We start from the raw sequence: 15,354 nt of genomic DNA, 5'->3' as shown, positions 1-15,354 counted from the left end.
ATAAATAAAATAATGTTTGAAAGGATTATGCTAAAAGATCTTATTCTGGATTCTTTACCACACAGTGTAGGTAGCTCTAGCTACTAGAGCAGTGCAATACATCTGAAGCAATACTAATAGTAAAGGGTATTAAAAGTAGTAAAGTGATTACTGAACAGACATTGATGCTTTTCACCAATCTCAGTGCCTGTGGGAGTCCCTCTGATGGGCACTCCTCAGCTCCTGGGCAGAATTTTCACATACCCTCCTAGAAATAAAAGAATAAGGAAAGAACAAGAATTACTTCAGAGTTCTTTTCCAACGCAGATGATTCTGTGATCATCCAATCCACCCAACAACATAGCCCTGCCAATCCAAAAAAGTATTAAAAAGCTGGCAGCTCCCACAAGCCACACCCAGATGTGTTTGGAACATTTCAGGGATGGTGACTCCAGCGTGGCCTGGGCACCCTGGCACAGTGCTCGACCCTTTCAGTGAAGAACTCCTCAGTATCCAGTCCCTGGCACCCTGGCACAGTGTTTGCCCACCCTCTCAGTGAAGAACTTCTCAATATCCAGTCACTGGCACAGTACTCGACTGTCACTATAGGACATGAAACAGCACGAGAGCACACACTGCTGCTCTCAAGTTGAAGAAAAGGGAAGTTTATTTTGTGACTCTAACATTTATAGTTTTCCAAAAGTGACAATGGATTGGAGGGTGAAAGTGCCACCTCTTCAATGACACTGGACAAACCAACAGTCCATCAAATTTCTCCTCCTCCATAAAAGAATGCAATACAATAAGTTATTTACAGAAAGTGTGTGAGAAAGTTCATTACAAGAATGTAAACATCAGAAAGCTTAGAAAATCTTAAAAAATCAGGGTGACACTCGACCCTTTCAGTGAAGAACTTCTCCTCCATACCCAGTCCCTGGCACAACCTGGGGCTGTTGCACCTCTGGTGAGAGCCCAGAGCCCCTTGGAGCTGTGCTGGGGCCACGCTCCAGCTGACACAGCTGCTGAAGGTTCCAGTGAAACCCTGACTGCAGCACTTCCAGCTTGGAAAACAGGCCCTGCAGAACTGCAGGCACAGCTGAGCAACTGTGGGGAATGTTGGTTTCAGAGGCTTGGCACAGTTTGATTAAAGCCTGTGGTGCTGGGGGTTATGTGTGTGATACTCTCGAGGCAGCTCCGTGAAGCCTTCTGGGCTGTGGGGCTGCTGCTCTCCAAGTTAATTTCGATACATTCCCAGTGTATGTTACACTGCTCCCCCTGAGCACTGGGAAAAGGAAAAAAAGGGACTCGGAGGCAATGCCAGGTGCAGCCCAAAGAAGCAGCATTAATATTGTTATTAATATTAATAGCCAGTTTAAATCCAACCATTGCTGAAGGCTGAGCTGCTGTTTCCTTGCTTTGCAGGATTCCAAACTTTACCCAGAGGCAGGTGTGCATTTAGTGACATTTTCCTCAGCCACCTCAAACCAGCTGCTTTTCAAGCAGGGTTTTTACTTCATGAAAGGATGAAATGAAATGAAATCATAAAATAAAATAAAATAAAAATAAAGTGGTGTGAGTGAGGGCAAGGGCCTTTCTTGCAACACAATCACAGCACTTGAAAAGTGCCACTTAGTGCAAGGCTGACTTGGAAAATGTGGGTGTTGGTAAAAAACATGTGAGGGCAGCAGAGCCCTGTGATCAGTCACTGCTGTCACCTCCAGAGAGGTCATACCATGGCCAGCCTCACCAGCTGTAATACAACATGGTTGTATTACAGAGAGGAGGTTTATATTGGCTGCTGAGAAGGAATTGCTCCCTGTGAGGGTGGGCAGGCCCTGGCACAGGGTGCCCAGAGCAGCTGTGGCTGCCCCATCCCTGGCAGTGCCCAAGGCCGGGCTGGACAGGGCTTGGAGCAGCCTGGGATGGTGGAAGGTGTCCCAGCCATGGCAGGGGTGGAATGAAATGAGCTTTAAGGTCCCTTCCACCCCAACCCATTCTGGGATCCCTTGAAGATGAGTTTTTCTAGGTCAGGGTGGGGACTGAGCCCCTGCCCTCGGAGGGTCAGTGAGGGAGCTCAGCCCTCAGGTCACACACCAAGGCTCAGTGCTGTGTGGGGCAGCATGGATGGGTCACTGCTGCTGGTTCCTGGGATTTCTGGTGGGAAACAGCTAGGATGTGAGGGAGGGCTGGGAGAAGCTCTGTCCTTGCTGTGTCTAAGCTGAGCCAGGCCCCAGCCCTGGCTGGAGAGAGGATGCAGCCATTCTGTGCCTTGCTCAGCAGGATCCTGGCTGTGAACCTCCCTCCCTGCTGCACCTGGGACCTGCTGGGTTGTGGTGGGCCCTGGACCTGCTCAGAACCCCTTGCTGAGGCATTGCTCCTCCCCATGGACCAGGATGGGTCTGCCTCCAACCTGAGAGCCCTGAGTCAGAGTCAGACCTGCTGTGGGATGCTGTGATTAGCACTAAAACTGAGCTGTTGGTGCTGTTGGAGAGCTCAAGGGGAAGCTGGTTAGCCTGTGTTGGCCAGCTTAGCAGCAAGCTGCCACTTCTGAGGTTTGATTTTCCTGCCTGTGATCCAGCCCTGCCTCCAGTTCCTGCTGCCAGCAAAGGCTTTCACCTTGGCCCTGGCTGTGCCCTTGAGCTGAGCCTTTGGCTGGCAGCACGGCTGCTGCTGGAACGAGGTTGTGCTGGCAGATTTCCTCTGGGCTTGTGCCTGCCTTTCAACCTGTCCCCTTCTAGTATGGCCTGAGCTTATCAGCATCTCCAGCCCAGCCTGGCTGCAGTGATGGACGAGATAAGAAGTTTCCACGTGAGGAGGGAGCAGGGCATCAAGGAGGGCACAGAGCTGTGCCCCACAGGGAAGGGTTTGAAGGTGTGAGCCCTGGGGGGCTGCAGTGGCTTTGCTGCTCACACAGCTGCTCCTGGCTGTTCCTGTATTGCTGAGCTCGACCCTGACACGTTTCCTTTGCATCTCAGCAGGTGCCCACAGCATTTGCTCTGTGCCCTTGGGAACGCTGCTCAGGTGACCAGGACCCACGTCCTGCCCACACCCCAGGGCCAGACCCCCACTCAGCTCCCTGCTCTCTACCAGGTCCCTCACCTGCTGTCTTCCTCTCCAGTCAGTCCAGCACCAGAACTTGGCACATCCTGGAGGGCTCAGCAATGATTTCTCATTCCTCTGCAAACCAGCTGCCTCTGTGCAGTGGCCTTTGCTGTCCCAACCCTCCCTTCACAGCCCTTTCATCTGTCATTTTTGCCATTTTTGCACAGATGCAGTACCCAGAGATTAGGCTGCAGATTAAGGTTTTACTGCATCCTGAAATGGGTTCCAATTCCCAGTCCCAGCAGGACCAACATGCAGCCAAATCTCTCCTGAAAGCTCACTGAGAGATCTCCCACCATGTTCTCCCATGTGCATGACAGGTGGAGTCCTATATATACAGCCCAGGGGAGGCACCTGGAATTCTGTGTCCAGTTCTGGTCCCTCTTGACAAGAATGACATTGAGGGGCTGCAGCATGTCCAGAAAATTGAGCTGGGGAAAGATCTGGGGCACAAGATGAGGAGCAGCTGAGAGGGGACTCAGCCTGGAGAAAAGGAGAATCAGGCAGCACCATCTCCCTCTCTACAACTCCTTAACAGCCAGGTGGGGCTCTGCTCGCAGAGAACAAGGCACAGCACCAGAGGAAAAGGCCTCAAACTGCCCCAGGGGAGGTTCAGTTTGCACATCAGGAAGAATTTATTCACTGAAAACGTGATCAGGTGTTGGAATGGGCTGTGCAGGACAGTCACTGTCCCCTGGAAATACTAAAAACCACATGGATGTGGCACCTGGGGACACAGGTTAGTGGTGGCCTTGGCAGTGCTGGGTTAATGGCTGGATTTGATGACCTTAGAGGGCCTTGCCAGCCTTAGTGAATCCAGGGTTCTGTGATTCTGAAAGGAGCTGGGCAGCCCAGGGCAGGAGCAAGGCTGTTGTGTCAGCTCCAGCCTGTGCCTGCCCAGCATCTCCCCATCCTGGGTGAGCCTGCTCTGCCACCAACACTTCTGGTCAGGCTGGAGCTCCCCTGCAAGTCCTGCCCAGGCTCCCTGTGCCTGCAGAACTGCCCCATCACTCTGGCCACTGGGGCTGGGTGTGTTTGTGCCAGCACACACAGGCACACTTGTGGCTGGCATTTCCAAAGCCCCATCCAACACCACAACATATCACAGAATCATGGAATATCCTGGGCTACATCATATCCTACATCATCCAGGCCATGTCCTGGCCCTGCAGACACCCCACAATCCCACCCTGTCCCTGATAGCATCACCCAAGTGCTCCTGGAGCTCTGCTCTGGCAGCCTTAGGGCCATGACCATTCCCTGTTCAGTGCCCAACCACCCTCTGAAGGAAAAACCTTTTCCCATCCCACATGGGGCTGCACATTGTGTCCAAAATTTAAGATACTGCAACTTGTCCCAGAGAGAAAAGTGCTTTATATGGCACAAATTAAAACAGATAAAAAAACAATACACCCACAGAAGAACATCAGAGCTGTACATAACAAAGAAAATGGGAAGCATGTCACAGGGCTGTGGGCTGAGTCAGCTGCTCCCGTAACCGTGGTGCACAGGAGGTTGGAATGGGAGCTGGGGCTTGCAGCCATGGGTAGCTCCAGGAGGAAGGGGGCTGGGGAAGGCTGAGCCAGGCCCCAGGGGCACTGAGGGGCTGTGTCAGAAGCCATCAGTGCGCAGGGGCTGGGGCAGGTCTGACACACTGATCTGCAGGTTGAGCTCTGCCGAGTCCAGGGCCGTGGATGGGCTGGGTGGGTGGCTCTGCTCCTGCACGGAGATCTCCTCGTGGTGCTCCTGCCGCAGGTGCCACACGATCTCTCTGGACAAAAAGTGGGACTCTGCTTCTTCTGGCTCTGGAACAGAAGAAAGACAAACCTTCCTTCACTGCTTGTCCTCAGGCAGAGCTCTGGGCAGGGAGCAAAGTCTCTATGAGATGCCCCCAAATGTGCACTATTTCCTGCACAATCAAAATACAGCTTTTACTTCCCACTTTCTGCCTGGCAGAGGGGAAAAGTTCAAACACAAAGTGAGGGGAGGAGTGTAAAATTACAGGCACTATGTGCTGCATTCCCGGTAGTGCTTGTGATGGGAACTGCATCGCTGCATGGAAATGCTTCTCCCCATCAGGGAGAGTTTCCTCTGAAAAAAACGACATTCATTAAAGCAAGATGCTGATTTCATCTGCTGGAGGTGAGGAGATGGGAGATGAAAAGATGATGGGAATGAGGGAGAGCCTCACTCCCTCCCATCCCCTGTCAGCAGGAATGGCACAGAGCCAGCACACACTCATCCCTCTGCTGGGGAGGGCGTGACAGCCCCAGCAACTTCCAGGAACATCAACAGTGAGGGAGCGGCTGCCCTGGAGCCTCTGTTACACTGTTATATCCGGGATCCTCTGTTACACTCAATGCTGGCGGCACACAGCTTGTCCCAGGTCCCCTTGGGGGCTTCAGCTGGGACAACCAGTGCTGCCACCACCTCCCCTGCTCCTCAGACCCACAGCAAGAAGTCCTTAGAATTATGGAATCATGGAATACCCTGAGCTGGAAGAGATCCACAAGGATCATCCAGTCCAGCTCCTGGCCCTGCACAGACACCGTGTCCCAGAGCTTTGTCCAAAGCCCCCTGGAGCTCTGGCAGCCCTGGGGCTGGGCCCATTCTCTGGGGAGCCTGGGCAGTGCCTGACCACCTGCTGGGGCTAGAACCTTTTCCTGATACCCACACTAAATCCCCTGTTACAGCTCCACTTGTTCCCTCGGGTCCTGTCCCTGGTCCCAGGGAGAAGAGATTGGAGCTGTCCCTCAGCAGGAGCTGCAGCCTCCAGTGAGGTCTGACCTCAGTGTCAGAGCAGCTCAGCAGTTCCTCGGCAGCTCCTCTGGGCCCTTCATCATCCCCGTGTCCATCTTTTGGACACTCCCTAACAGCTTTAGATCTTTCTCATATTGTGGTGCCCAGACCTGCCCCAGGGCTCCAGGTGAGGCTGCCCCAGCCCAGAACACAGTGTGACAATGCCCTCCCTCACCCAGCCAGGGATGCCAGGCTCAGTGACATTCCTATTTCATGGGGGAATGCAGCCCCTCCCTTCCTCCCATGGCAGCAGAGGCCACCATGGCCCCTGGCTGGGGACATCAGCTGAGCCCTGCTCAGACACTGATCCGTCCGCTCAGGGCTGCAAGAGCACAGCCACTGTCCTGGGCACCCCAGCCCCTTTGCCCTCACTCACCCTCGTAGGCAATGAGCCTGTATGTGTCTGCACACTCCTTGGAGCCTCTCAGGATCTCCTCCAGGGTCCTGTAGAACAGCTTGGCCTGCTCCAGGCGCTCCTCCCGGCTGAAGGCAGCACACTCATCCTGGGACATGGCGTACAGGGTCTGCAGGGGGGTGGCATATTCCACAGCACAGTGCCAGAGCTGCAGGGGTGGGAGGACAAGATATGGGGACAGGAGGACTGGCAAAGGACTGCTGGGAGACCCTGGCACTGGGCACAGCACTCAGGACCTCTCAGCTCCTTGGCCTGCCTTGCACTGGGAACACTGGGACAGTGTTCTGCCTCATGCAGAGCAGAAAAAGAGTAGCTGGCCTGACAGGTCCAGGTGTCCCCTCTGCCAGGTGGGCTCAGGGAGCTGCCTTTGCCCATGGGGGGCAGCCACAGTGCTCCCAAGAGCAGCCTGGAGGGTGATCTTCCCCATGGAATTTGGTCCCTAGGGAGACATCCCTTCCCTGTGATCACACCTTCTTGTGGCTTTCTGCTATACACAGGAAAGTGGAGGGACAGCAATCTTTGCTCTGTGTGACCAGTGACCAATCTTTGCTCTCTGTGACCAGTGACAGGACCCAGGGAAGGGCTGGAGCTGTGTCAGGGCAGGGTTAGGTTGGATTTCAGGACAAGGTTCTTCCCCCAGAGGGTGCTGGGGGCACTGAACAGGGAATGGTCACAGCCCCCAGGCTGCCAGAGCTCCAGGAGCTCTTGGACAATGCTCCCAGGCACGGGGGGGGATTGTTGGGGTGTCTGTGCAGGCCCAGGCATTGGACTTGATAATCTTTGTGGGTCCCTTCCAACCCAGCATATTTTGTGATTCCATTATTCTAAGTCTGAGCATCCTAACAGAGAGATGGAGGGCACAGCACAAACATTGGAAAGGTGCAGGCACAGCTGGAAGGAGGCTGAGCAAAGAAACCCAGAGAAATCTGATAAAGCCATAAACATGCCAAGGAGGAGTGGTGTTACCAGTGAGTCTTACACTGGGTAAACTGGAAAGTTGAATGGAGTGAATTAGAAGGAAGAGGGATGTGATCCCAGGTGAATGCAGAGGAGCAGGAAGTTCCCAGCCTTGGCAGGCAGTTCCTGACCTGGGGCAGGTGCCTTCCATGGGCCCTGCTCACTGTGAGGGACTGGGCAGGAAGCTGAGGGGCAAATATTACTGGAAGGCCAGGTGCAGGCTCAGAGCTGCTGGAGCTCCCAGGGAGCAGAGTGACTCAGCAGCAGCCTGGCAGAAGGAACACAGCATCAGTGTGTGCAGCACAGCAGGAAAAACCCTGGCTGACTGTGCTTCCCCCAGAGCAGGACACAGAAGCTCAGGGTCCCTGCAGGCTGGGCTTTAAAAACTGCAGCTCAGAGCTCAGCCACTGCCAAAGGGCAAAGCAGGGCACCCAGGTGAGGAGCAGAGCTCTGCCAATGTCTCCGTGCACAGCACCAGGGTGTTCCCTCCTCCTGGGGGAAGGGACAGGGGCCAGTCTGCCCAGAGGTGTGGGAGGAGATGAATGCACTGTGAGCTGGAGAGATTTAGGGCTCACCAGCCTAGAAAAGGGTGACTGGGGAAAGGAGGGAGTCAAATAATCACACACACAGATATCTTGGAGCACCCCTTCACAACACAAGGAAATATCCATCCTATGGGAAGTGATGCTCTGTAGCCCACATCTGCTTTTCCCTGCTCAGTTTTCTGCTGTTTTCTGGGCTTCACTCAGCTCCAGGAGGGGCTAAGCCTGCTCACCATCCCTGCAGCTGAGCCTGGGGGAGGCAGCCAGCAGGAAGGGCTACAGGAATGGGATCTCTCCATCTCATGGAAGCCTGGTGAAAGCTGGGAGTTTCTAACAGGAGAGGTGACAGTCTCCTGGGTTGCAGACATCTTTTTGTGAAAGATTTAGGATTTTCCTGCTGAAGCTGAGAAGTTTCAGCAACAAATGTAAACAATGATTATCTGCTGCTGTGGAATGCAACAGGTCCACCTGTGATTGGCCTCTCTTGGGTGTTTATAATTAATGGCAAATAAAGAGCTATCTCAGACAGAGTCCGAGAGAGCTGCCTTTGTTATTTATTCTTTTCTATTCTATTTTTGGCTTAGCTAGCCTTCTGAAGAAATCTTTTCCTTCTATTTCTTTTTAGTGTAGTTATAATGTAATATATATATCATAAAATAATAAATCAAGCCTTCTGAATATGGAGTCAACATTCTTGTCTCTTGCCTCATCCAAAAACCCCTGTGAACACAGTCACACTCCTGTCCTTAGGGCCACTTCTGGGGCCAGCAAAGCTTTTGGGATGATGCTCCCAATGCTGCTCTCAGCATACCTGGTTTTCTTCATCTGTGATTGCATAGAGGCTGTGTTTGTAGACCCTCTTTTTGATGCCAGCCCGGGCCAGGGTGGTTTCAGTGAGCTCTGTCACATACTGGATATTGCTGTCAGCTTTCTCCAGGTCATCATAGATATCACAGCTCAGAGGGATCAAGATGTGGAGCTTCCAGGTCTTCTTGCATGCTGGCAGGTTGGGATTGGCTCTGCTGAATTCCTCCATGGACTTTTTCACCCCTGGTGGAAGAGAGCATCAGGCAGAGGTGCCTGGTGTGAGTACAGCTGCATTCTGCCTTGCTCCCCATTCCCTGCTAACACTGTAAAAGTGGGAGGATTGTTATTAGCAGCTATTTCTATCTGTAGGCATGGGAATGCAGGGAAACAGCTACGTACGTGGCAGGACTATTTTTAGGTACCCAACATAAAAGGACCAGGCAAGCCCATGAGCAACGTTCTGCTTGGACCTCTCGGACATCTCAGACATCTCCACTGCTGAGGGCTTCTGTGGAGGGAAGGACAGACAGACCAGGGATGACAGCTGCCACCTGGGCCCTTCTGCCACAGTCAGTTCTCCACAGGATTGGAGAACTCCAAAGAGATCTGGAGAGTGAACAGCCCCACCAGCCCTTTCCCCCACCGTGCAGGGCAGAGCCCCCACACAGCCCCCACAGAGGAGGGAAGTGGGGCTGGAGTGAGCCAGGCATTTCCCTGGCTGCACCTTCCCCTGGGATCCTGTGTCCCAGTGCAACTTGTGCATCTGCCTTGTGTCACAGACATCTTTTCTTAAAAATCCTTTCTTTAGGATTTTTCCCCTTACTGAGAAGCAAAATGTAAGCAATGGTTATCTGCTGCTGTGGAATGCAACAGGTGCATCTGTGATTGGTTGTGTGGATGTTTGGATTTACTGACCACTCACGGCAGAGCTGGTCTCGCTTTCTGCTGAGACACAGACCTTTGTTATTCACTCCTTTTCTATTCTTAGCTTAGCTAGCCTTCTGAGAACTTTTCCTTTTATTTCTTTTAGTATAGTTGTAATGTAATATATATCATAAAATAATAAATCAAGCCTTCTGAACATGAGGTCAACATTATCGCCTCTCTCTTCACCCTGAAAACCCCTGTGACCACTGTGACAGCCCTGTGCTTCCAGCATGGGAGAGGAGACACCCCAGGGCCTGGTGGTGGGGTTCCCAATGGCCTCTGCCAGCTCTGTCTGTGCATTTGGGTGGAGATGGGTGTCCTGTCCCACAGGCGCCTGACAGAAGCACCCTCTGCACCCTGTGTGACCCTTCCAGCACCGCTGGGGCACAGCAGAGCCCTCCCACTGCTGCAGAGGCACCTGGGGCTTGGCTCTGCTCCCACACCACACTGAGAATTGAGAACACACAGGCTCTGCTTTTCCCTCAAGCACCAGTTTGACTGGGAGATTTAAAATATCCCGGTTTTTTGTGTCAGGGGGGCCATGCCATTCCCTGGAATGGTTGTGCTCATTAGGAGACAGCCTTGCCCTCCTAATGCCAACACTCCTGGCAGCACAGGGCCAGGGAGATAGCTCTGCAGGGCTGGGCTGAGAGGCTGGACATGCAGAGGCCATATAGAGCTGGCTGTGTGCCCCCATGGCTGCTCAGGGCTGAAGGGTTCCCCAGGCAGCCAGGGGAATGGTTCCCAGGGCAGGCTGGGGAAGGGTTCCCAGGGCAGGCTGAGGGTGTGGGAGCCTTACCCGGATCCCCAGGGCGAGGATGAGGAGCTGGCACAGACTGGCCAGGGTGAAGTGGAGGCCAAGTTGCTGCCCATCACCAAAGAGTGCCACGTAGGCTGAGCCACAGACGAGCAGCATGGGCCCATGCCAGTGTGGGGGGAAGCAGGAGCTCAGGGCCCTCCAGAAGCTGCCGTGGTGCCTGGGGAGGACAGGGAGACAGGAGTCAGGCTGCGGCCACCTACCCACCCTCAGCAGCCGTGGCTGGGGCTGTTCACATCTCCTGGGGGCCACCAACCTTCCAGAGCACTACAGAGCTGTGTGGGACCCTGCTCAGCACACCCCAGTGCCCCCAGGCAGGAGAGAGCTTGGGTGTCCTGGAGCACCCGTGGGACTCAGAGGGAGCAGATGGATGGAATGTCACCTGGGCAGCAAAGGGAGACAAGAGCCCCTGCCCTCCAGCACTGGGTGGTGGGGAAAGGCTGGAGGACAAGATCTGTTCCACAGGGAAAGGGCACAAGGAGAGGAGACATCCATGGACAACTGGGAGAACTGGGCAGGTGGGACAGGGAGCAGGAGATGAGAGGGACAGGAGGGTGACAGAGGGCAGCATGTGCTGCCGGGCACAGCACATCATTGCCGCAGAGGGCACGTGTGGGCACAGAGACAGGAGCAAACCCCAGCACATCCCCAGGGTGCAATGCCCTTGTCCAGGGCGGTCCCAGGAGCGCCGCAGGCGGGCAGCCAGCCCCGCTGCCTCACCTGGAGTCCAGGTGGAAGATCTCCTCGGCCAGGTAGCAGGCGCCCTTGAGCAGCTCGCCGGCCTGCAGGGTGGCGAAGTGGAGGGCGAGGCTGCGGGCGGTGGGCACGAGGGGCTGCCCGGCCAGGAGCAGAGCCCCGGCACAGAGCGCCAGCAGCACGAGCACGGCGCGCTGCGCCCGCCCGGCCCGGGCCCGCGGGATCAGCGGGGCACAGCGCGGCCGCCGCGGCTCCCGGGACATCTGCGGGGCTCAGCGGGGTCAGCAGCGGCCTGTCCCCGGTGCCCAGAGCTGCAGCTCGTCCTCAGCGCCCGCGGCAGCACTGTGGGAGCGGATAAGAGCACATCAGGGATGCGTGCGCCCGGCGCTCACTGAACATCCCAAAGCCACAACTCTTCGGGGAGGCTCCCCTGCGCTTCCCGCCTTCGGGCTGTCCCCTGTGCCCACAGGGGCTCGGCAGGACACAGCCTGGCTGTCACCCCGCTCCCGGACGGTGCCAGCCCGCCCTGCTCCGCAGCCACTCTCTGGCCGCACTCACCGGAGCAGTTTCCAGCCGCCAGCCCCGGGATTCCTGCGCTGCGGCTCCCGGGCTCTGCGCTCCCGCCGGGGGCTCCTCCAGAGGCTGCTGCGGACACACAGCCGGAATCTCTGCCACGGACGGGCTTCTGGAGCGCGGGTGGAGCTGCCCACAAAAGCGCGCAGAAAAGTGAAAATGAAAGGAGCTCTGGCAGCAGCGGGCAGCCTGCAGAGTGCCAGAGCTCTCCCACGCAGGGCATCCATGAGATCTCCCAGCCCACAGGAAATCCAGGCACTGGTGGCGGTACCGGGTTTCGATATCCATGAGCTTGCACATCCTGGAAAGCCCCAAGGCTGCCAGGACATGGTCTGAGAGGAACTGGAATGAGGAAGGAAACCAGAATTTATTGAGATCTCCTCTTCAAGGGCAGATTTCAAAGATTGCATTGATTCAGCTCAGCAGATTGCCAGAGGCAAAACAGACTCAAGTTCTGTCTAGCAGAAGGTGACTCACAGTGCCCTGGATGCTCCACCCCACACATTTCCAGGAGATGCCAGGCTGGGAAGCAGTGCCCAGGAGTGCTGGCAACACAGCAGGGGCTTCCTTGGTGGCCAGGGAGGCCCTCAAGACTCCTGGTTCCTTGTTCCAAGCAGTGGAGAGGTGTTTCCATCCTGGAAGAACATGGATTAGGGGACACATACACAAGCCCATAGGAGCAGGTGGGATGCACTCAAGGATGCTGAGGGAGATGGATGATGCCCTGGCAAGGTTCCTCTCTGGTGTCTTTGGAATGTTGTAGCAATCAGGAGGTTCCTGGAGAGTGGGACAAGGAAATCTCACACCCAGCTTTGAGGAGGTGAACTACAGCCTGCTCAATGTCACCTCTGACCCTGGGAAAGCGATGGAACAAATCTTCCCAGCAATCTCTAACAAATGCCTGAAGGATGGGACAGGAACAGCCATCAGGGATTTCACACCACATCTGATGGACCCAACTACCTGGAATGTCAAGAAAACTGTCTGTAGGGATGAGAGGAGAACCTCCACTTCAGCCAAGCCCTCAGCATGGTCACCCATGGCCTCTGTGGAGCCAAACTAGGTGGATACAGCTGGGAAAGCGAGTGAGTGTCCAGAACACACTCAGGGTCCCATTGCTTTCTGTCCAGGAATGCCCCTGGGTTCCAGGAGACCCTGACAGTTCCCACAGACCCACATTGCCAGGGTCTCTGGAGCCTGTCACAGGCTTACAGCACAAGGACCTTGATTCAGACATGCCCATGGTTCACATTCAATTAAAATCATAGAATTAAATAATTATTTTGGTTGGAAGAGACCCTTGAGACCACCAAGTCCAACTTTTTCCCCAGAACTGCCAAGTCCACCACTAACCCATGTCCCCAAGTCTTTTAAATCCCTCCAAGGATGGAGACTCCACCACTGCCCTGGACAGCCTGGGGCCAGTACTTGACAGCCCTTTTGGGTGAAGAAATTTTCCCTAATATCCAGCATAAATTCCTCTAGTAGTGCTGGCTTGAGGCCATTTCTCTTGGTCCTGTCCTCTGTTCCCTGGGAGCAGAGCCCACCTGTCAGGGAGCTGTGCAGAGAGAAGGTCCCCCCGAGTCCCCTTTCCTCCAGGCTGAGGCCCCCAAGCTCCCTGAGCTGCTCCTCCTCAGACCTGTGCTCTGCTGCCCTTCTGGGGACACAGCCCCAGCATCCTGAAACCCAGATAGGGGAGGTGTAAGGTTTTCTGTGCTGTTTAGGTGGCCTGGAAAGGCCCAGGGATGGCCTTGAAGAGCCCGGCGCTTCAAAGGACGAGGAGAGACTTATGATCTTGTCTCGGTCTTGGTGTTTATTAATTGTTTATCTAAAAGATTTTCTTTCAGCCCGACAGAGGTCTGCACAGCAAGTCAGCCATGGGCACACTCCCGAAGCCCCCGGGCGGTCACTTATCTTTATACCCAAAGTTACGTGTACAATATTTATCATTTTTCTCCAATACCTTCTACCCTTATTAACCGGTGCACTTTTAGTAATAACCAATCCCAAAGTGCCACCACCACCACAGAAGATGGAGGCCAAGAAGAAGAAGAAGAAGGACAGGACATGCCCCAATTCCTCCATCTTACTTCTTTAGACCCCCCTGTACAGAAATCCTAAACCCTGTGTTTTACACTCTAACTAACTTATCCCTTCACAATTCACCCAGTGAAACCTTCCCAGTCCTCATACAGGCGTCGTCTCCTGTGTAGGATCAAAGTCCAGCCACCAGACACTTCTGGCAACATTCCAGGACTCCCGAGCCCCCCAAGGGTGGTCTCAGCCTCTCTGCACCTCCATCCTGAGGTGCTGAGATCCCACAGGGAGGAAGGGCTGGCAGGGAGCTGCTTGTTTGGGTGGTGCCTTAGAAACCCCAGCAAACCATTTGGCCAGAGTCCCAGCCCTGGGAGGGCCTGTGGGTACAGCCAACATGGTGTTTGCTCCATCAACACAAAAGCTGGCTAAAACATCAAGTGAATCTCTTCCTTCTCCAGTGCTGGGATAGAGCTTGTCCCTTTCCAGCCAGGCTTCACTGACCTTGGCTCTTCAGTGTGGTGGAGGGGCTGCCTGGCTCCACAGACATCTTCCTGCAGGTCCCCCAGCAGCTGGTGGCTCTCCTGCCCTCAAAGCCTGGCCTGGCTTTCAGTTCTACCCTTAGCACACCAACACCTGCAGTATTTCTGTCTCACTTCTGTTCAGAGCAGAGCTGTGATACCGGTCCAAGAAGTGAGTCTAAACTCCAGGAATGAGCTTTCAGAGAATTTTGGAACCATGCAATGGTTGGGGTGGAAATGGACCTTAAAGTTCATCTCATTCCCAACACATGCTGTGGGCAGGGACAATTTTCCATAGACCAGGTTGCTCCAAGCCCCATCCAACCTGGCCTTGAGCATTTCCAGGGATGGGGCAGGCACAGCTTCTCTGGGCATCCTGTGCCAGGGCCTCCCCACCCTCACAGGGAAGAATCTCTTCCCAATATCCCATCCAAGAGTGATCTCTGGCAGTAGGAAGTCATTTCCCCTTGTCCTGTCATTCCAGGCCCTTGTCCAAAGTCTCCTCCTGCACCAAGCAGGGGCTCTGAGGTCTCCCCTGAGCCTTCTCTTTTCCAGGCTGAGCACTCCCAGCTCTCCCAGCCTGGCTCCAGAGCAGAGGGGCCCCAGCCCTCAAAACATCTCAGTGGCCTCCTGTGGACACCAGGAACATCTGAGCTTGCCTGGGAACAGAGAGCCCAGAGCTGCCCAGTGCCACCCAGTGCCTCTGCACAGCCAACAAGAAGTGGCAGGATTGAAACTGCCCCCATTGTCCTGCCTGGCCTTCCTCTGGCCAACAATTTGCTTTTCCACATCGTGTCTGGATTGACATTCTCTCTGTCCCTGTTTGCTGTTATTCTCTCAAGCAGAGGGAACAAGAAGTCACACATGATGCTGGAAGATTTTAGATGCATAAAAACCCCACAAGGTACCTCTGTGGAGCAGCACCATGGCACCTCCAACCAGGCTGCTGCTGACACCTGTGTGAGACTGAGTGGGGCACAGAAATCAACTCTGTCCACAGCAACCCACACACACTGCAGGCCTTGCTGAGATCAGGAGAACCAAGGAGTCCTGGAATATCCTGGGCTGGAAGGGACCCACAAGGATCATCCAGTCCAACTCCTGGCCCTGCACAGACACCCCAACAATCCCATCCCATCCCTGAGAGCGTTGTCCAAACACTCCTGCAACTCTGGCAGCTTTGGG

The 15,354-nt window shown here is 54.7% G+C and overlaps 1 protein-coding gene across 1 annotated transcript; it reads right to left on the bottom strand.

Annotated features, from left to right (window-relative positions):
* Window positions 1–4,467: 4,467 nt before the first annotated feature.
* Window positions 4,468–11,304, bottom strand: STING1 (stimulator of interferon response cGAMP interactor 1). Its single transcript, XM_059483749.1, has 6 exons — window positions 11,066–11,304; window positions 10,328–10,505; window positions 9,001–9,109; window positions 8,606–8,844; window positions 6,257–6,443; window positions 4,468–4,886 (listed from the first exon to the last, which is right to left on the bottom strand). Exons 1-6 carry the CDS (start codon window positions 11,302–11,304, stop codon window positions 4,693–4,695), a joined length of 1,146 nt encoding a protein of 381 aa, XP_059339732.1. The 3' UTR covers window positions 4,468–4,692.
* Window positions 11,305–15,354: the final 4,050 nt, after the last annotated feature.

This window comes from Ammospiza nelsoni, chromosome 16 (assembly GCF_027579445.1).
Source record: "Ammospiza nelsoni isolate bAmmNel1 chromosome 16, bAmmNel1.pri, whole genome shotgun sequence".
In the NCBI taxonomy this organism is placed as follows: Eukaryota; Metazoa; Chordata; class Aves; order Passeriformes; family Passerellidae; genus Ammospiza; species Ammospiza nelsoni.
This window is presented reverse-complemented; position numbering and strand designations above follow the sequence as displayed.

Excerpts from the sequence above, each read along its gene's own strand:
- STING1 (XM_059483749.1), bottom strand. The coding sequence starts at position 11,304 with ATGTCCCGGGAGCCGCGGCGGCCGCGCTGTGCCCCGCTGATCCCGCGG. Across the intron at positions 6,444-8,605 it reads TCACAGATGAAGAAAACCAG|CTCTGGCACTGTGCTGTGGA; the intron begins GTATGCTGAGAG and ends CCACCCCTGCAG. Across the intron at positions 4,887-6,256 it reads CAGGCTCATTGCCTACGAGG|AGCCAGAAGAAGCAGAGTCC; the intron begins GTGAGTGAGGGC and ends CTTCTGTTCCAG.